Source organism: Fundulus heteroclitus, chromosome 16, assembly GCF_011125445.2.
Source record: "Fundulus heteroclitus isolate FHET01 chromosome 16, MU-UCD_Fhet_4.1, whole genome shotgun sequence".
Taxonomy (NCBI): domain Eukaryota; kingdom Metazoa; phylum Chordata; class Actinopteri; order Cyprinodontiformes; family Fundulidae; genus Fundulus; species Fundulus heteroclitus.
This window is the reverse complement of record NC_046376.1, coordinates 20,292,139-20,314,785: the sequence shown is the minus strand read 5'-3', so window position 1 is coordinate 20,314,785 and position 22,647 is coordinate 20,292,139. Positions and strand designations below refer to the sequence as shown.

The following is a 22,647-nucleotide window of genomic DNA, read 5'->3' as shown; positions in this document are numbered from 1 at the left end:
ATCATTGGTCAGAAAATCTTTTTTTTTGCTGAAACAGCGTTTCCTCCTAAATCTTCCATTTCCATCCACCGCGCAGCATAAGTATTTTTAATTGTTTACAGCAATTAAAGTCACAATTATTTGGTAATCTGTGGTACAGGTCACTTTGGTGCTCATCGGGAAGAGAAATGTGATGGTAAAAAAAATGTTGTGAGACTTTTATTTAAGATGACTTATGGGTATTTCTTTTATTTATTTGAAAGGTCGTTATATATAGTTAAGTGCCACCAGCACATGTATGAATTAACGATGGGCTTTTGAATGCTCGTGATGAAGTCGATCTATGATTAAAATCCGATATAGAGTGAAATTGAACGTCTGAGAGGAATCGGTTTGGCTGTGATTCAACACTTTACCATTTGTGTCGCCAATTTTCCCCGTTTTCAAAATGAGCGTACGCATGGGTCAGAGTTGCAGTGAGGATCGCACATTCTCCCATCAAGTTTTTGTGTGGAATGTGACGAACGCACGTTTTATAAATGTGTCCAATGAGGTGTTTGTGAAAAGCAGAGTGAAATATTTTCCCTCTACTCTGAACCGGTGGGGATTTTTGAGGGAGGGGTTGAGGGAGAGAATGGCACTACTGGTTTTATAAAGAGATGGCAAGAATGTCAAAATGGCGTCAATTATCCGGGGACCTATATTGTTTAAATTATTCCACTTAAAAAGGTAGTCATTACCTGCTACCTTCCGCTCCACAGCGGGATCGCGTGAATTAAAATCTCCCAAAGCCACTCTGCTCTTATTTCTTTTTACTGTGGCCTTCCTCTTCTCATAAACTTGAACACAGTTTGCTTCTTGCAACTCTCAGCCATGTTCAATCAGAACAGCGGAGCTACAATGAACGGCTAACACCGGAGCTAACTGCTAAGCTAACCAGATACATAAACACTAGAAGTGCGCAGCCAGCAAGCGAAAACTAACAAAGAAAGAGCATAGACACTAATGTTGATTGGCATATGGGACAACCAACAGATAAGGTGATACCTTATCTATTAGACCAATCCCTGTCCTTTGCACTGAAGAGCAGGGATTGGTCAGTGTTTACAAGCCTGCAGCTCTCACGGAGATCTAATTTTTCAACCTCCTTTTTCCGAATACATACAGGATTATCAACTACAGCTTTAAGTGGGAACAACAGTAGTTGTCCCACTACCAGATTATCTACATGCAATAACCCAGTCTGATACATTTTAACTTTACTAAATGCAATTTATCTTTCAGTGAAGAGTGCATTAAAACTGCACATAACCTTTGCTTTAAAAGGCATACCATGCAACATTTTTCAGTTAATTAATGTGTTCCATACCGTTTTGGATGATTAAATGAGTCATTTCAGGTCGAACAAAGGTTTTCTCGGCCGCCCTGGTGGTCTGTGGGGGAAATACCGTACTTGCAATGGCGTACCGCGGGCGAGCTATTTTTAGAAACGTAACGTCACGATGACATCACATCACGTGGTACGCAGTAGGACAAGCTTGCATAGTCCGTCGCTGTTTCGCTGTAAAAGAGACGTGCGTTACCCTTGGTTTTACTCGGTAAACGACTGCTTTTTCCAAATCTAAGACCATGGTTTTTAAACATTGTTGCTATGGAACGTGCAACAGCGACTCGAGTTACGCTGATCGGCCGCATATGAAGGATGTTTTCTTCAAGACTGCCAAGGAGAAATGTGTACGCTTGGAACACCGGGGCGGTCGGCCTACACAACAGTTCAACCCGGAAAAAGTTACCAAATTCACGTACATATGTAGCAAACATTTTGTCGGAGGAAAGGGCACAACCGAAGAACATCCTGACCCAATTCCAGCGACATCAAGTCAAGGTAAGAATATTTTGGTGGCCGACATGATCGGTCTTACTTTACGGCGTAAATGTGTGTTTTTGCCCTGCCATTCACTATATGCACGCGCGAAAGCAACAACAATGAACCGCGTGTTAACGTCAAATAAACATGCAAGCATATCGAATTATTATTATTATTATTTTTTTTTTTTGAATGTTGGCGAGACGCGGCCGCCTCGCCAACATAGCGCTGCAGGAAGCCTGATGTTCATACTTTCACTGTGTTAGTCATTGTTTGTACTGCCGTTTTTTCCACTTTTCGTTGCGTTCGCCTGTCTGCTAAGCTCAAAACAACCGCGCCTGGCTTGACGGAGAAACCAGAACAGCTGAGCATCTTTACGACAGTGCACTTTTACTTTCGCCCTCTGGGGGGAGCCTCGCTGGAAAACCAACCCCGGTTGCATTGTATACCTTTAAGGCTCAATTTTTACGCCCGCGTACGTGGTGTCCCACTATAAACTGCTTGGCGGTAAGAAACATTTTACCATCTGTTATGCCGCGTCTCCCCACTGACAGAAAGAGTGGGAATCATAGGAATTTGCCACAAGAAATGTGGGCAATAGATACGCTCAGCTATGAAGGGTAAAATGTCCGCGGAGTGTCAGCGCAGAGTCTGCAAGAGTCTCCCACCTGAGTATGTTGGAGCCTTAAGAAACACGGTTCTGAACATTTTTCTCCATAACAGAGTAAAATGAAGTTCCTATAGGTTTGAGCAGCGCTCTGATCTTGCAGGACATGGAACCCAGAGAATAATATTTCTCACTTCTCCACCCGATGTTAGTTAGAAGCAAAGACAAGCTGATCCAAGACTGATGTTTGGACTGAAGACGAAAAAAATCATCCAAATACATCGTTTATATGGGCACAAAATCAATTAATCCTGATCATGACAAGCATTTACAGGAACTTTGCTCAACCGACATGTGTTTGATAAATAAATCGCATAATGACACTAAAGCCCTGGAAAACTATTTGCATCTAGTGTGATGCATTACAGCGTGTCAGCTTTGGTACTGCTGTAGTTTTTGCCCAAGCAATAAAAAATAATGAAGACGGTTTGTCTTAATGAGCTACAGTGGAAACCAGACGTTTACGCTGTGTGAAGAGGCACATAGTTTGAAAGATACCTGCCTCTCTTCCTTTCTACTTATTGACTGAAAGAAAATCTCTTTAAATCTAGACCTGCCACAGTTTAGAATAATTTTAAGTTTTTCGTATGATCCATTCATGGGGGTCTATCTAGCAACAAAATGCTGTTTTCAAGAATTAAGCAGCCATCTGTTTTCAATGATGGACTCAGGATGGTGAATTTTTGTTTCCATCAGACAGACTTTTGGTGATTTGAAACAAAGTAAATGGTATTTTGCCAGGACATCTGAAAATGACCATAGAGTCGTTTACTTGTGCCGTTTAAATACTATATTGAGTGTTAATGTTTATAATAATTGAGTTTAAAAAGCTGTGATTGTTATCATATTTGTATTAGGAGAACGTCCTCGCTGTTTTGAAATAATTGCGCGGCTCCACGTGAAATCAACGAATTTGTCGCAACAGAAAACACCGCATTTATCCCCGCGCTCCAGACGCAACTGATAAATTCTTTCGGGGATAACTGCTTGGTCATTTACGCATTTATTGCTCCAATGCGGCCGCCCACCACACACCTGTCAGTGCGCACAAAGTGGCTACAGCTGTGTATTTTTTTTTTATATATTATATATTATATATTATATATATATATATATATATATATATATATATATACATACACACAAATATTTACACATATTTCTTCAGTAATCAACAGATCCGAAATCAAGGCCATGTTAATTTATTTCTGTCCATGAGTCACTTTCTAGCAGTGTGCTTAGAGTCAAGGTCCATCTTAAAGGACCTAGTCTTTAACTACCTGACAGATGTGTTGAGATGTTGCTTCTATTTTTCTGCTTAGAGCTATAGCTGGTAATCTTGTTCAGAAAGACTTAATTATACTGGGTGAAATGGTCCTTCCATTCTGCAAGTAGTTAATACATTATGTATTCAGAAGAAGGTTAAAATGTTAATTTCTATGGGAACTGCAGGCCTAGAAAAAATCTGACCAATCCCTGCAGTTTGGTTCTAATGGCAGTGATCTGTCTGAGTTTTGTTCCTGCTCTCATTCACCTCTGTCCCTCACGTTCTGCGGGTATCGCCTCATCTACTGGTTGTCCCACACACCAATCATTCTGACACGCTCGCGTGACGCCAGTGTGTGCATGCTCGTTCCTTGTTGGTTTCTGCTTGCTGGCTGCACACTTCTAGTGTTTATGTATCCGGTTAGCTTAGCAGTTAGCTTCGGTGTTAGCCGTTCATTGTAGCTCTCACCGTATACTTTGGCTGAGAGTCACAAGAAGCGAACCGCATTCAACTTTATTAGAGGAAGGCCTCAGAAGAAAGAAATAAGACCAGAGTGGATTGTTTTAAAATAATATCCTGACGTATAATTGTTTTCAGCAGATGTGTGGCACCTTTAGTCCACTGGAAAGTGTATCCAGGGATCAAGGATACACTGATAAATTGTGCCTCCATTTAATTCAAAAGGTTCCCAATTAACCTATCAGAAGCTTGTAAAGCCATGACATCATCATCATCTTCTTCATCCTGGCTTTCAGAAACCTTAGCGTATGTAAATGTTTCAATTTTAAGGCTGCTGCAGAATTTGGAGGAAAGTAGAAGTTATTCTGGCATTTAGACAACAGGAAATAATTTTGATGATCCTCACCAACCTGAAACAAAGTAGTGAGACAAAAATTTTTTGTGCGTCTTTTTATATTTGTATTTAAATGCCTCGCTTTAGAGGGGCATCACAGATCAAAGTAGAAAGTTATATATTAATTTAATGTCCCTGTGAATTTGTCACCCAGCAATACTGGAGATAATTCCAATTAATTGATTTGTTAACCCAGTATCAGACAATATAACTAGATTTGTTACTTTTTCAGATCATATATCTATTCAAAGAGGTTGATCCTATAAAAACATCATTAAAGTCTGCATTAACATTTTAAAATTCGCACATTTCAACAGTATCGTTGCCCATCCTAATGTTACTGTTAAAAGAGGAGATTAGGTCATATACAACTCATTTTTAGAGCAGTATTTGTGTTGATGTGGCTCTGAATGCATGCAGTGATTGGTTTATTGCCAAAAGACTTTTAGAAATTTCATTTACCGTCACTTTAAAATTAGGGCTGGGCAACGATTAAAATATTTAATCGCGATTAATCGCACTGATTAATCGCGATTAATCGCGATTAATCGCATTGTATTTACAAACTCCAAGAATGAATTCAAAAGTAGTGTAAAGAGCACTTGTTCTGCTGCCATATGAACAAAAGTGTTGTAACATTTGTAGCACTTATTTTATACTGGATATTTTCAACCCATCTATTGAATTTAGTGCACTAGTTGATCTTTTCTTCATAAGAGAACAGCAGCACTGCAGCCAAAATATGGCCTTTTTTGACCTGCTGTATATTAGCCAGTCCCTAAGCTTGATGTATCATGAAACTGTTGACCTTTTGGGTTTTGTGGTTTTTATTTTATTATTACAATTAAATAATAATAATAATAATAATAATAATAACAATAATGTTATGTTCAGTGTTTTTTTGCTAATCCACCTCTTATATATTTCAATCCTTATGTAATTTTGTCTGTGTTGTGTGCACCTGCCTGTTGCTTTAATCCTATAAATTTCCCCGTCGTGGGATAAAAAAAGGATTAGCTAATGTTATCTTATCTTAAATAACACTTTTTAATATATGTACTGGGTTCCTTTAAGGTCTTAATTACATGTTATGTGTGGGCTCCAGTAACATCCATCCATCCATCCATCCACTGATCTACCTGGATGTTCCCTGGAGGACTGAAACGCCTCAGTCAGAGAAGTCTGTGGGTCTGTCGGGGCAATGAGAGAAGTTTCGTCTCCTCTCTCCGTTTCTGGGGCTCGACGTTTTCATGTTTTTTCACGTGCTTAGATAAATTTGTTGTGTTTCCACTGAAATGAACCGGCTTTTTACAAAACATACAGCTTGATTTCATTTACGGTATTAAAATAAAGCCAAACGGTGCTACTTCCCCTGTTTTTTCGCTGCTGCGGTCTCTCTCAGCTGTTTGTGTATTAAGTTTGTGTGAGAGCTCAGTGGGCGGGCCAGGCTGAGCCTGCGTGCTGATTGGCTGGCGCCGCTGAGCCATGTACGAGAGGGGAGGGGGAGGAGGAGTGCTGCCGTGACAGCGCGCTGCAGTCAGCGCGCCTGCTGACTGACACTGACTGAAAGCATGTGAGCAACATGCGTTAATGCGCGATAAAATAAATATCGCCGTTAATAGTCTAATGAATTAACGCGAAATTAACGCGTTAACTTGCCCAGCCCTATTTAAAATATAACAATATTGTGATTAAAGTTTAAATCCATTTTACCAATCCCCCAGCATACTGTGGCATATTGTCCACACACCTCAACTAAGGTGAAAGGTCTTTTGTCACTGATTTATTTCACAAAATGATCATTTTCTTATTTTTTTTTGTTTTAAAAGTGCTGTTCCATTCACATGTTAGATGATGAAAAATAAAAGCTTTTAGCAGGTGGATTTGTACAAAAGCGACTCCATAACATTTACCTGAAGAAGGTAAAAGGCATTCAGAGTAGCCTTACTCCTTAAGGCATAAGTGGTTGGTTAACGTAATGCAAGGATTATGCATTTTCCTTCAATTATTTGACTATTGTCAGAAAATTAACCCATGGAGCTCAAATCTATTAGAGAGGAAAAAGATAAATGCCTGTATTTGTAAAATATCCATTTTTCAGACGGTCGCCTAAATAAAATGCGCTTGCCGCGCGTCCCGACTTTCTTCTGCCGTGGCTTAAACAGCAGCCCGACAGAGCAAGCCCTGCCCAGTCTAAAGAAAAACGGGTACGTGACACACGCAGAGAAAGACCAGCTTGCACAACAAATGAGCACTGCACTGCTGCCTGCCTGCCCCTCCCCCCCCCTCCCCTGCACATAAAACCCACAGATGCTTGTCTGCCTCTCATTCACACATCCAACCTCTCCTACCGATGGCTTCTCCCACTTGATGAACTGCCTTTATCAGAGGATTGTCGGCGGGTAAGAGGAAGGCAGCGCGGCAACTGAAAGCCTCCAGGGTCTCCCCCCTTCCCGCCGCTCAGGAACCTTTTATTTCGTCAAGTGTTTTTAGTGAACTCTTACAACGCGAAAGAAAACTTTGCATTGGACTGGAAATGTTTGTTCATAGTCTTTTAACAGTGGGAGGAACTTAATTCATGATGTTTCTAAAACGCAACCGTCCTTTTAACAATAAGCTTTGTGCCCGTTTTAGACTCCAATCAAACCCAAACGTTTACCACCAAAGAAGAAAAGCTCAACTGTAAAACCAAAAGGGACGAGCTGAAATGATAAGCTTACATATTTGACTTTTCCTTTTCGAACCATTTCTAATGTTAAAAACTGTATTTTTAGATTTCTTATTACTTAAACACATTTTTCTTAAAAAGAAAGGAGAGAAATATTAGAAACCTACATCAGTCTCATCTATTTTAAAAGGTTTTTGACACTTTTATGCATTATTAACTGCCAAGTATTTCAAGATGATCTGCTACTTTAGTCCCATGACGTTTACAGCCTTTGTTTTGTGGTTTTCTTCCAGTCTTCACCTGTATTTATCTCCATTCATCTTCCCCAGCACCAGATTCCTCATCTCTGCTGAAGAAAAGCATGATGCTGCCACCACCGTGTTTCAGAGTGGGGACAGTTTTGTCCCGGACAATGTGGCCCTCACAGCGTATTGCTTACAGGCCAAAAAGCTCAGCGTTGGTCTCATCTCTCCAGAGAGACTCCTTCCATGCTTACTGATTCCTCTGCATGACGTCTGCACATTAGGGCTGGGCGATAAATCGATTTAATCGATTAATTCGAATTTACAATTCTTTAAGATTTCATTTTTGGAAAATCTAGATTTTATTTTGCCAATACACTCATTGGGTTTCCATGAAGAGAACAGCATGTGATCTCTTGGAAACTTTTTTTTACCATAATACGAGGTACTTCATTTACTTATTGACTTTTTTTTTTTTTTTTACTTAGTTTGAAGTTCACAAGTGCAGTGAAGCTTACCTGACTCCGCCAGATAGATTTGCTTCGCATATCCATCTGGAAACCTTCCGTTGAAGTAATTTTGGGAAGGGGCGAAAATACTGGTTAGCTGATTGGCCTATGTTGGTGATAGACGGGCCAAATGAACCAATCAGATTCGTCGTCGCTCTGTTACGAGCGACGACGAAAACACAACCACAAGCCAAGCTACTCTTGCTGCTGCAGGTAAAGGCTCGTTAGCTCAGCAAAGAAATACTCTGTAATGCCGATAAAACTTGCTCGATAGCCACGCTAACGCTAGTTTCATCGGCTGAAGCCGCCATGTTCTTTAGACTGAACTGTCGCGCTCCTCGTTGCGTCACACCTCAACCCGCCTCAAAGCAAACGCTGATTGGACGTTCGTTTGGTGAACGGCTCCAAATTTTCTTTAACGGAGAGTAGCCAGACTGATCTGCGAGTGAAACCTTGAAAGCTCGCGAGATCAGGATGGTCTCACGAGGCTACAGTGAAGCCTGTTCTTAGCTCAATGTGTAATACCACTAGCAGCAAATGTTTTGTTATATTTTTATTGTTTATAATGGCACGGCTGCCAGCTTGTTTTTGGTTGCACTTTGAATTCAGGTCAACTCCCTGACGAAATGCTTGACATAAAAAGCAAGGTTTTAAAATAATTTCTTTAATTTCTTTTTATGAAACAAAAAGGAGGAAAAAAATCAATTAATCGGATTTGGTATGATAAAATTGGAGATTTATTTTTTTAATCCATATCGCCCAGCCCTACTGCACATGCTACATGGATGCTCGGTACGAGAGATTGCTGCAAAGCCAACAACACAATCCAAGCGCCTCTCTACTGTCACGCTCATCCAGGAGCTGCAAGTCAATGACTCGATCCAGTCTGCTGGGTTCCCTTAGATGGACAGCTTTTCAACGCACCAGTCTGTGTGGATGATTTGACCCAATTGACTGTAAAATGCGGCGAGATTAGGGCTGGACGATAATTCAATAACGATATATATCGATCAATAGACGTATGGCTCAATATAAAAAACAGGGGTCAATAAAAGAACAGTGCCTTCTAACCTATCATGTAGGTTAATACTACAGTCATTATATCCTCCCAACCAATCACAAACGCAGGAAAGCTCCCATCAGCCTTCAGAGAGTTCAGAGAGCACATGTTCTCTTTTCTTTTCTTTTTTAACACTTACAGTTTTTGTAAAAAGTTGCTTGAATAAAGGGTTGTTTGAATCCATTTATTTAAAAATAGGACATGAAAGCAACAGCATAAAATGACCAGGGCTGCACTTAAAATGTATATTTAGATTTTTTTTTTGATAATTATCGACATCGATCAATATGATTTCTATTTTATCAATATGCTTTTATTCTATATCGTCCAGCCCTATGCGAGATGACAGTTTATATAAATAAACTGGACTGAAAATGGGACATCTAGAGGATTTCTCCAAATAGCGGCTCTCCTGTTTTTTTCCCCCCATACAGGCTAGATAAGTTGAAAGCACGACTAAAAGTTGTCCTGTCAACAGATTCATACACCTGAGCGTGAGATCTCTGTAGCTCCTCCAGAATTGCTACTGGGTCTCTTAGCTGCTACTCCGTTTAATCCTCTCCTTCTTCAGCCGTTGAACATAAAAAAAAAGAAATCCATCCTTTCAGATTTTTCTTCCACTTCACAATGTTGCTGTTTTTTTGTTGTTGTTGTTGCTCCATCACAACTAATCCCATTAAACTGATTAAAATCTTAACATGGCGAATATGAAAAATCTCTTCAGGTGTATTAAAAACAGTCTCCAGTAAATCAATGAATTCCCGAAACCCATTATAGTGAGAAATAGGGCTGAACGATTTTGGAAAATAATCTAATTGCGATTTTTTTTCTTAATATTGCGATTTAATGCGATTTTTTTTCCAGTTTAATTTATCATGTCTTTTTAAACATATACAAACAACAAATCGTTTTGTTTCCTTGCTGTGCATATTAGTTGCTAAAAGACCCGCAGCATCTAAACTCAAAGCAGTAATGATTGCATTCTGCCTACAAGATGTTTCAACCAAAATTGCAATTTTGACTTTTCTCTGCGTTAACCACAAGCAACAAAAATGGCGTCTAAATAAAGACGTTTGTAAACAAGGACTATTTAAAAACAAGAACTTTTAATGTTTTTATTAATCAGAATATTATTCAAAACAACAGCTTTTAGTTGATTTGGACATCAATCCTTGTTGAACATAAAGTGCAACCAACAAACAAGTCTATGTATTAAACTTATTGACCTATGTATGATTATATAAACTCTAAAACAAGTAATAAATTAGATTATCTCACTGCTGCAACTGTCTTCCCTTCCTTGTGGAGGCAAACCCACTTTAAACATTTTACCAACACCTAATGGACGTGTCTAATTCCCTAATTGTTACATAGCCAAAAATTGCAGACTCTGCCATTTGGAATTTGCTTTTTTTTTTTAAATCGCGATTATATTGAAAATGTGATTAATTGTTCAGCCCTAGTGAGAAATGAAGGTCCGTACGTCTGCACAGGAAAGGAGGGGCTTGTTTCATGTGGTGACGTCTGCAGCGACGATGTCAGCGACAACTAGCCTGTTGGTTTAATCTTGGCTTCCTCTCAAACCACAAAGCCCTGTATCTCTCCGACAAGCGGAGGAACAATTTCTCACATTGAGCACTTCAAAGTGCTTGAAACTGGAGATATTCAGAGACAACAAAAACCAGCATAGCATAATGTAAACCACCTCTCATTCAAAGATCACAGCGCGCGCGAGTACCAAGGCACCACAGGATTTCAGCAATGCAACATTTTCATTGTTTAATCGTGTTTTCACACTATTGAGATGCCAAAAAGGCAGTAATTACCAGACCAGCATTGACTTGCTACTCTCCCGCCCGGCCTGTGGGCGAGCTGCTGTTAAAAAAGCTTATAGGATGGAATTAAAGGAGATTTTAACCAAAACTTTTACACTGAATTAGCAAATTATAGACCGTGAACATGACAGAAGTAGCGTAGTAATCAAACAACTACACAATAACATTCAATTATAAATGCAACATTACGATCTTTAAACATGTACTTTATATTCCCAGTCTGACTAAAACTTGCCACAAAAGTGTCTCAATAAATTTTAAACAGAAAAAGGGACTTTAAATACAGCAAGGTTAAAAAGTTTAAATTAAATCTCATCCCCATAGAGTGCTGGCTTGACTGCACTGAGACAGAAAAAGCAATTGCTAAAGAAGCTGGCTGTTCACACTGTGCTGTATCCAGACCTCCAAATGGAAAGTTTAGTGGAAGAAGAAAGGTGTGGTAGAAAAGTAAACGTTTAAAACGTTACAAAAATTATCCTTTTCTGAAAGTCTTAGTTGTTGCTTTTTTATTGGCTGTACACCAACCATGAAAATTAACAGAAATATAGTGCTATGATCAAACTTCTTAACTGTACAGATTAGTCCTGTAGTCACGTTTTTTTACACTCACCTTGTTGATGTTTCCAGCTTGTTGGGCATTCATGGTGTGCGGCGCACCCATCTGTGGCCCTCCTTGGGTCAGAGTCTCTGCCAGCACACTTCCTCCAACACCAGGTCCAGAAACCCCTTGTGTCCCTTGCATTCCCTGGCCCTGGTACTGCATGCCAGGCCCAGGTCTCCCCCGGCCCGCTGGTCCCATAGCACCATTCATGACCTGTCCCACTTGGCCCATAACACCGTGGCCCGGGCCGCTGTTCATCATCGCCTGGTTAAAGCCCATCGCTCCATTTCCTTGTCCCGTGGACACGCCTCCTTTCTGGCCTTGGGGCGACTGGTGATTTGGAGAACCCTGGCCCAGAGGGCCTTTGCCCAGCACAGCACCCAGCTGGCTGGACACCATGCCGCCCTGTTGGGGGCTGCCAGAATTGAGACTGCCCCCCAAAATGGACGAGCTTCCTGGTCGCAGCAGCTCAGAAAGTTGCTTGTGTTTGGCGGCGGCATCCGGCACAGCCGAGTTGAGTCCGGCTGGACCGCCACTTGGGCCACAGTTAGCAGACGGTCCATTTCCCAACTCTCCGTTGAGGATAAGCTCATCAGGAAGGTCGTTTTCCAGATCAAGCAGCGATACAAGATCTAAATAGAGACAAAGGGGGAAAAAAGGGAATAATTAGCCAACTTACTGTCAACTACATTAACCAAAACTAACAGTGACTGTTGGATAAAGTAGTTAAAGATTTGTTTTCCCCTGTCTGACTGATAAACTACTTGTTTTTGTTTCCTGAATGTAGCTAGCTGAGTTAAAAAAACGTGGTTTGATTATAATAAGTTATCATTAAATGAAAAATAAACTAAGTTTATGTTATTTTCTGGTAATTGGACTAACATTAATTTAAAGTTACATATAAGTGGAGTTGAAATTGAGAGTTTAGGAGACAAATGTTTTAGGGATTATTCTAGACAAACTTAGTCGGAAGCCTCATATTGAATATATTAGAAATAAAACTATATGAATATTGTTTCAAATGAAAGATTTAAATAATGTAAAAGATTTGCTGCATATTACATACTTCTTGGTTATGCCATATTTGACATATTGCTCAGATATATGGGGAAACGCGAATAAAACAATCATTGAGATATTTGTTAGGTTACCAAAAAAGCTATTAGGCTTATTAATAAAGTGGGATATTGTGAACTAACTAACTTTTTATTGAAAGTGATGCATTCAAATTTAATTGTATACATTAAAATACTGGAAATAATGTATAAAGCATTGAACAAAAGTCTTCCTTCTGGAATTCAGAAATTATTTAAGCTGAGAGAGTAAATATATAATAATAATTAGAGGTTTGTTAAGATTTGAACATGCTAAAATAAAATAAAAAGTCAGGAAAGTCTAGATGTGTTTCTGTTACCGGCGCAAAACTATGGAATGAACTGAATGATGACCTCGAATCATGTCCTCTTTTGGTGAGCTTTAAAAGAGTATAAAAAATTAAAATAATAAAAAAAGCTTATACTGATCTACTATGTAGATGCTAATTGTGTAACCATGTATGTAGTCCATGAATAGGGTCGTCAAGTATAAGCCTTGGCTTCAGCCTATTCCTTTTTTGGTAAATTACAAGTTGGCAAAGCAGCATTTTGTTTTTGTTTCACTTTCTTTTTTTTGTGTTGTTAATTTACCCGAACAAAGTGAAAGTGAAGTGAATAATACAGCAGTAGAAAAGAAACGGGGAAGCTTTTGCTTGTAAAAAGTGAAAAAAGCAGCGACATTTTCCAAGAGGCAAGTTATGCCTAATATAAAGTTTACAGCCAAGTACTTTATCAAAACTATACGCACACAAGGTTTGTCTACTATCCGCACAAACGTCCCAATTTTGCCTACAGTTACAGGAGGATTGAAATGGCTGCATTTAATCACATGAACAGGTACTGGAAAACCTAAGACATCGACAATGTTATTTGTATCCTAATAAATTAATGCTAAATTATAAGAAAGAAATATTAGCGTTGTATCAACTGTCCATAATTCCTGAACTTTCTTGTCCCCAAACCCAACCAGGCAACAAACTTGCCACTGTGTGTCAAAGTGTCCTTGTGCAGAAATAACCATAAAATACCAGGAGATGCTATTTAATGTGTGAATGAAAAGAAAAACTTAAATGTAATTACTTGTCCTAACTCGGTCTCAGTTTACTAATGTGAAAATGCAGCACAACATGGCCTTATTTTTTACATTTCAATTAAATTGTAGAAAAATACTTTGGGAATCGAGAGCTAAACCTAAAGTGTATATTAATTATAAAGGAAGGTATAATTGTACTTAATATATGTATGTAAATTATATTCAAACAAATACAGAAAATTAGACTTTTACCACATACAAGGCTTCTTTTTTAATAAAAAAAAAACAGACTGTCATTTTTAATAATACTAGTAAGTCAAAATTGAGTTTTTAAGGTATTTTAATCAAATCTGTGCTACTGAAAAGATACACAGATGCACCTCCAGTTGTCCGACAGTGTTTCTTATTAAAAATAAATAAAGTTTTTGCATATATTTGTTCAAACACAAACAGAACTCGGTGTTTTGTGTGTATTAGAATCAAATCAAACCGAAAGAAAATCACCATGGACGGACATGAGTGTAAACTAAAAGCAAAGCCTTTTCTTTGAGGTGGTTTAAGCAGCAAACAGACTGCCAATAAAACAGAGTGAAGTTTGAAACTCAAACAACCTGCTTATGCCAAGCTCCTTAACGTGTAGGTGTGTATGCCTTCAAACAACCACGCCTCGCTCTACCTTACCGCTGATTCATAACATACAGAAATCAAACCGGTGTCTCAACAGTATACTGTGAAAGTAATTAGGAATATTATGCTTAAAAAAGCACATTTAAACAATTCGGTTGAGCCCAAAAGTGTGCTCAAGGAGACAATACGCCCTTCAGCTTTAAAAATAAATAATAATAATAATGCATGTGCCTATTAGTGACAAATAGAAATATCCAGATGCACCCAGATAATATCAGCTGATAACGACGTTGCTTCTCTTTCATTCAGCTGTCACCTGAAAATCTTCATAACCTACTTATCTGCCTTGGACATCAAACGCTACGCAGCAGGACGACGCTGTTGCACTAAAGACAAACTAATCTGGCTTTTAGCAGACGGATCGGATTCACCATACTTGAAGCAAAAGCCGCTCCAAAGACAAATTAGCGCAATTAAACAGTAAATCATGACGGCTGTTTTCGCTAGCAAGACGCTGCCATTGTGGCTTTTACATTTAAAAATTTAAAACACATTTATGGGAGAGCTGCCCAAGAAAAACATTTGGTCTCAGATGGTAAATTGGATGTGAAGATGTTTTTTTTTTTTTTTATTCGTTGTCATTATTAGCACATTAAGAGTGACTCTACAAAGTAGACTAACCACAGTGAAATTACAATAATCATGAGTAAAAATGCAACAGGCCCACGGTAAAGAAACAAAAACTAAAAGCTGAACCACCAAGTGTGAAAGTAGCTGGGTGCTTTAGTTTAAAAACCCAACGGCGACAAATATTGCCAAGATAATGTCACATGTTGTAATATAAATTATTATAACTGTAATATTTGTTATTTATTATCAGATTTTTCAACCAACCTTTAGCAGGAGTGCAGATACGTACAGTGAGAGAACCGATAGTCACTCTGCTACTGGGCCTGAAGCACGGGAATAATTTAAAACCATTTTCAGGTGTGAAACCTTTAAGCCGGTATATAACATAATATGTGAACTCCACATTTCTCTATCACTGGTGTTTAAAGGCGCGATCAGAGGACCTAAAATGTTGGGAGATGTGTTCATTCATGTTGCAACTTTTAAAACAAGGAGCTGGATTTCAACAGGGAGAGAAATGCTTACGACAAATTAAAGTTTACTCTCTTATAGCTGTTTAAAATGTCAGAAAATCTCACAGTAAAAGTCAATGTTCTGCAAGTAAATAGAAATTTGTTACATTTCCTAAAGCTAATTCGGCCGTTTACACAAGAGCATTCAAAAATGTCAACTACAACATAATTTTGTCTTTGTTTTAAAATAATTAGTCAACGAGCCAGCTTTTTACCTATTTAGTTATACTCAAACATGTAATTTAAATGCTTTTTAAATTACAAGTCTCCTCCCTGCAGCACGTGATCCAAATAAAGAGCCGCTGTTGGAAGTTTTAAAGTCAAGATTTCGCCAGAAGAAAACATGCAAACGTCTTTAAAGACACGATAAACAGAAAAGTGTTGTTTGGAGGAACTTCCCAGGCAGACAGACAAAAAAATAAATAAATAAATAATGCTGAACAGTACTAAATGCTAAGCTAGCAGTGCGACGCGGATGTTTGAGAGCAACATAAGAAGATCAGTAAAGCTCTTAAATGCGCATCAGCGAAGTTGTAACGCTAGCTGTTGTTGGCCTGACGGACGGCCCGATGACAATAAAAACATTTATTAAATAATGCATCTTCAAAGTCGTAAGCATATTCTGTAAAGGAAATTGTGCAAACTCTCAAACAATCCATTTTAATTCCAGGTTGTGAGGCAACAAAACATGAAAAAAGCCGAGGGGGGTGAATACTTTTGCCATGCACTGTGTGCAGAACCACAATCAAAACAACAGATAAAGCAATTTAAACTCTTCAGGAAAATACCAGTCAGCTACATTAAAGTGGAGCATGTAAGCAGTTTTAGGAATATTCATCTCCATAATTCAACAAAATGCTTAATTACCAAGAGAAATTAATACATAGAAAACAATTAACTACATAAATGGTACCGAATACTGTATTTAGCGTAAAAGCTGGATAAGCAACGGGGTTTTAAACTTGTAACATTTTCTTTTCCACCGTCAGGTTCGTTAACAGAGAAAACATATTCCTACAAAGATCTAAATGATAGTGGAGGATCCTCAAGCTCTGTTTGCCTGCTCTCGTTGTTTTATTGTTTTGTTTTGGCCTCGTTTTTTGTGCTTCAAAACTGAAACGTAGAGTTTCTGCATTAAAAGGTTTAAAACCGTGCTCTCTCCAGAAGAAAAAAGACCCATACTGAAAGTTTACGGCATGAATTTATGCATCATTTCATTAATATGTGCATCCAAATATATTTAGACAAAAGAAGCAAAGGCGGGTGTTTCTGGGGATAAGAAAGCCAGCGTCAACAACAACGGGCCAGATTCTTTAAATCTGTTGCATGTCTGAAGGATTAGGCCCAGCATCGTGTTTTAAATTGACGAAAACTTACAGTGAAATAATGTGTATAATCATCGAGTTAATTTTGGAAGCAAGTTTGTAGGGATGGGCGATAAGTCGATTTACCGTAATCGATTAATTCGAGTTTACATTTTTTTTTTTATAAATTTTTGGAAAATCTGGATTTTATTTTTCCAAATTAATCATTGGGCTTCCGTGAAGAGATCAGCACGAAATGCTGAATATATGTTTAGGAAAATATATTGTCAAAATATTGTAAAAGGAAACTTTTTTTTACCGTAATACGAGGCATTTTAATTTATTCATTTACTTATTTTTTTAAACTTAGTTTTAAGTTACACAAGTGATGTGAAGCCTACTCTTAAAAGCAAGTTTTTAAATTTAATTATTTTTATGAAAAGAAAAGGAAGAAAAAAGAAATCGATTATTCGGATTTGGTAAAGAAAAATCGGAGATTTTATTTTTAAGCCATATCGCCCAGCACTACGTGTTTGTTATGCACTGCAATTCAAAGGCGGCGGTAATAAACTATGTCATGTCCAAAAGAAGTTGGCTTTTACTGTAAATTTATTTTATTGTTAAGGAAACCTGCATTCATCTTATTTTACTGGCTGGATGTTCGTAAGAAGGCAAAACATAAAGCCAAAGGTCAAAACCTCGTTCAAAGAAAGCGATCACAAATAATGTCAATTTAAAACAATGTTGGTGAAGTTTCTCAGTCATCACGGTCATGATCAATTAAAAAAAAAGAAGAAAAAAAAAAGGATGAAAATAAAACAACTGGACTTCTATTCTCAAGCAGCTTCAGAATAAAAGTCCAGTTGTTTTATTTTTTGAACCTTTTTTTTTATTCATTTAAAACAATGAAAAATGAAGACAGTAGGTAGACATCAGTATTGTATGCATCTCTTTTTATTATAATTTTATTTTTATTATTTTGCTCATTAACTTTGACTACACATAGTGGACCAATATTACAAGGAGGTGCGCCTGTAGGCAGAACAGTGTTACAGTGGCTTAGTAGACAGAAATAGTGTCAAACATCTGCAGGCAGCTTCTACATGTCAGCAGTACACGACTGTAGATGTTTCACACCCAAAGTTTTTCCTAAAAAACCCAAATTCTGCCTCCACATAAAATAAGATTGACTGAAATCTAGCAACAAATCACCACGCGACGGCCATTGACTGTCCTGACTTTCACCTATCACCACGCCATCAGCCCAAGAAAAGTAAAAACCTCAAATATGTCAACCTCTTATACAGTTGGCATAAAATATATCGACATATATAATGTCATTGGTGAGCAAATTAAGTTGCTAAGCTTGAAGTTTACCTTCCTGCAAGAATAATTATTAGTAGACGGCTAGAGAAACAGCACAATGCTGCCACATACTGCAAAAACGGAACTAAAAATAAGTAAAATATTCTTAAAATTAGTGTATCTGTCCTTGATTTGAGCAGGTAAATGAGATGATCGGCCAATAGAATAAGATTTTTGCACTTAAAATAGGAACAATTCATCTCCATCATCTTATTTCAAGTGCAGGATGTCTAATTACCTTAATTTAGGGGTCAAAATACTCATTCCATTGGCAGATGATCTTATTTACCTGCTCAGATCAATGACAAGAACACTATGTTTAAGAACATTTTGCTTATTTTTAGATACGTTTTTGCAGTCCAAGTGAGTGGTTCACAGAGTTAGCGAGAGCTGAGAAACTGTCACCGACCGCCCACAGTAGAACTACCCGTTATCGTCAATCCTCGCTGCAAACTCAAAATGAAAAGTTCCCCTATCGACAGACCCGTAGAGCTGCAGAGATTAGCCCTCTTTAAAAGCGAACTGTTCATAAATTCGATTAGTTTGCTCTGTTTTTAGGACCAGCGATTAGCCGTTTTGAAAAACGGGTTAAAAAAAAATACTTAAAACGGAGACTGGCTGCCTCTCCGTCTTCCTGTAGTTGCACATGAACACGGTGTCTGCCGGGCAAATAATGAATGAATAATAATTGAATTCATAGTCAAACTAATTTGAATAGAAGTTTGCTTGAAACGTCCATCTATAAAAGGAAAGTCACTCTTCAATTGCTAGCATTAGCATACAGCTAACCAAACAACATCTGCTAATCAAAGCCTGCTTGCATTTTAGGTGGTATAGGCAGCGTCCAAAACTGGCAAAACAAGGCCGAGTCGATCGCTATTCATCTAATTAAGAGCGCATTTGTATAACCTTTTATAAGGTGTTTTATTGGGAAAACCGAAGGGTTAAACCATGTACAAAACTAGCAGCACACAACACAAGGTAGAGCTGTAATATTAAACTGCCGCGCGTGTCAATTGCAAAAAGTTAAGAGAAGCAGCGTAGAGAGGAGGCAAAGGGTATCTGGGCGACATCCAGCGACACCCACCCTATTTCAGCTTCATCTCAATCAGTTCCACCGCAGCAGGCATCAGCTATCTGACAACATTTTACTAATATTGCTGCTGTTGTTCAAACGCTCACCTATACGTTGAATCTCAGAGACAAAGGAAGCAGGGAGAAAGCCCAAAAGGTTCTTGAAAGTTGCCTGTGGTGTTGAGACGCACGTACAGCTATACACACGCAAACAAGCCTGACGCTGGCCTGTGGCCACGGCCTCAAACACACACCGACACGAGTCTGGAGCACCATAAAAAAAAAAAAAAAAAAAAAAAACGGTCACACATTAACATAAACATCAAAGACTGCTAATCTGTGTCTGTGAGCGACAGCCAAGCGTGCGCGTTCCTCCGTCCTGTTGCCAAAAAATGAGACGAGTAAATCAGTTTGTTACCAAACATTAATAAATAGATTTTTATGGCAACTTATTTTGAGCTGAAAACAATAACCAAGTATAAAATGTTATTATTTGTAAATAACAGCAGTCTTTGCATTCATGGAGAATAGTCTTTTTGCAGTAGACCTTCATACGTATGCCGTCTGCAGGGCCCGACATTAAACCAGCAGTCCTTCATGCAACGAGGGATTATGTGCGACCTGCCCAGAGGCTGAACTAACACGTCTAAAAACGCAAAGAAGAGGCTCCCTATTTAAAAACAACCGATCTATGAAGCAGACTAAATCAAAGTATTAATTCATTAGCTGACAAAACATCTAGAAATCTGGAGAACGTCAGTCAGCACAACACCAATTGATGAAGAAGAATACAGAAAAAGTCTTATCACATGTAACGATCATTCACAACTTTATGAAAACCTCCTTCAGAGAGGGAGAAAGTCATTTTTCTATCGGTAAACACAACCCTGATCTGAACATCCAGGGACGACGGGTCCCAGGTTTACTGTGGCTTCGCTGGTATTTGTCTCTGCAAAGTTCTCCTGCTTTAGCCCGCTTTGACCAAAAGGAAATTACAAATATTGGACAAGCGAACAAGGTGGGAATTCCTGCCTCTCAAACCGCTGAGGGCAGGCTTGTTTAACTTCATCAAAAGTGCTGTACATTCACATTTTGGTGTCATGCTATTCTGCTTCGTAACCGTTTGATGCCAAAAGTCTTGTGTTTGAGTCAGCAAGTATTCCCGCATGTGCTGCGCCACATGGAAAGGGAACTTATAACAAAGCGCACACACGATTTATTTATTTATTACGTTTGACCAGATAAACTGCTTGAATTTTTCATGTCAAGACGTCGAGCCTGTGAAAAATCAGCATTTCCTGCGGATGAAGCATCATTGTTTCAGTCTCAGTCCTCTCCTCTCATAGGAGGGTCTCCAGGCTGGTTTTTCTTTGGTTTTTCGGGGAATCCACTAAGGTGTGGACACTTGGTATTTCTCTTCAGAAATCAAGGTAGATAAAAATACAATTGTTAAAGCGTTTTTGTTATAAAAGTAATAAAAAGATAAAGAGAAGTTTCAAATAAAATATACTAGTTGGGTCAATTTGCCCCTTCACCTGTCTGCACCTACATGCTACCACTTCTTCCACTTTTGGACGAAGGCCAGGCGACTTCAAACTTCCCAAGTTGAGAACAGCCTTGTTTTCTATGAAATTAACAATGAAACAAGCTTTCTGCGATCTTTCTCTGAGTTTTGCAGGAGATGAACCAGAAACTAAGCTGGAGCCAGGCATAAGCAACCGCTACTCCATCGCGTTGCAAGCCGCCTGAACGAGCGGCTGAGGCCGAGAAGCCAGAAGTCCTGACTTAATAACTTCCTCCCTATGAGTCAGCCAAGAACTACTGAAAACTCAACACAACTGGATTTCACTCCGTCACGTCACGGAAGAGGCCTTATCTGAGGCAGAGAAACAGGGAACGTTAGCTTGGAATGAAACTATTTGGGTACCGTTTAAGCTTCATTGTGTTTTAATGTGTTTTGAAGCTAATACCCAAAGCTAACAGCAGCAGGCCTACCTGCTAGCGCTTTTAAGCCTAGTGCTAGTGTGTTTTGGGGTTTTGTTTTAAGGTTACGACAAACTATATCTCCACGAGGGTTTTAAACACCGATGGGACGTTAACGTTTGTGTTTTCTAATCCACTCATTGCACTGAAATACGACAAAGCCCATTAAGACAAGCTCCCTGATGTCCATTAGCTGCCAACGTCAAAAGCTCTCTTCAAGCAAAGTTATCGTATTTTCCGGACTATAATTCACTCCGGAGTACAAGTCGCACCAGCCATAAAATGCATAATAAAGAAGGAAAAAACATATATAAGTCGCACTGGAGTATAAGTCGCATTTTTGGGGGAAATTTATTTGATAATATACAACATCAAGAACAGACATGTCATCTTGAAAGGCAATTTTAAATAAAAATAGAACGGAGGCAACTACAGGCTGAATAATTGTACGGTTAGCTTACGCTACATGACACAACTGAGAACGTGCCTGGTATGTTAACATAACATATTAAAAGCTATTCAGATAACTATAGCATAAATAACATGCAAAGAAGTTACCCAAAGCGCCCATGTCACTCCAAATAACTAAAATCCAGTGAAATCTTCATCCTCGGTGTCACTTTCAAATAACTCCGTTAACTCCGGAGGTAGAAGATGCGGCACTTCTGCTTCTACGTCGCTTACGTCTGATTCAACAGAGGCCTAGAGCGCCCTCTTGCGGTTTGGTGTGAAAATAACAGGTGTAATGATATACCGGTAAAAATGTGTAATAATTTCACACATAAATCGCTCCAGAGTATAAGTCGCACCCCCGGCCAAACTATGAAAAAAAAATGCGACTTATAGTACGGAAAATACGGTAAACATAGTTTGTTTAAACATAACATAACGTATGTTTTGGTTTGCATTTGTATAACTTTAAAAAGTAGGGATATTAAAGGTATAGTGGACGATTTTTCGGCTTTGAGTTCCAGTGTGGGGGGGGGGGGGGGGGGGGGGGGTCATCTTATCTACTGGTTGTCCAACAGGCCAATCACTGTGACGTAATCACGTCACGCCAATGAGCGAGCTCGTTCCTTCTTGGTTTCCTCTTGCTGCGCATACACACTTCTATCGTTATGTACCCAGTGAGCTTCGGTTTCAGCTGTTCGTTGTAGCTCTGCTGCTCTTGAAAATGGCTAAGAGTCACAACGAGCAAACCATCTTCCAAGTTAATGAGAAGAAGAGGAAGGCCTTAGAAGAAACAAATAAGATGACGCCATTGAGCTAATTGCATTGTTGTTAGCTACACGGACAGGATGGGCTTCCAATATAACTTCCTTCTTGTCGATGGTGCGTCTTGTAAATGCTTCCCTTTGCGTTTTATGATTTCCCAATTCAAATGTATCATTTCCAGATAATTACATAATATTGAGAATCAAATGTCCTAAAGGTCATTGGTTTTAATTTGGCATATCACTCTTTAAAATATTAGGTA

General features: G+C 38.8%; 1 protein-coding gene across 2 annotated transcripts in view; it reads right to left on the bottom strand.

Moving 5' to 3' along the window:
- Positions 1–22,647, bottom strand: part of crebbpb (CREB binding protein b) — a 55,974-nt gene that overhangs the window by 26,043 nt on the left and 7,284 nt on the right. For both annotated transcript variants that reach the window (XM_036147992.1, XM_036147993.1), the window contains exon 2: positions 11,558–12,180. In XM_036147992.1, the coding sequence (XP_036003885.1) occupies positions 11,558–12,180 (623 nt within the window). The remainder of the gene's footprint in view (positions 1–11,557; positions 12,181–22,647) is intronic.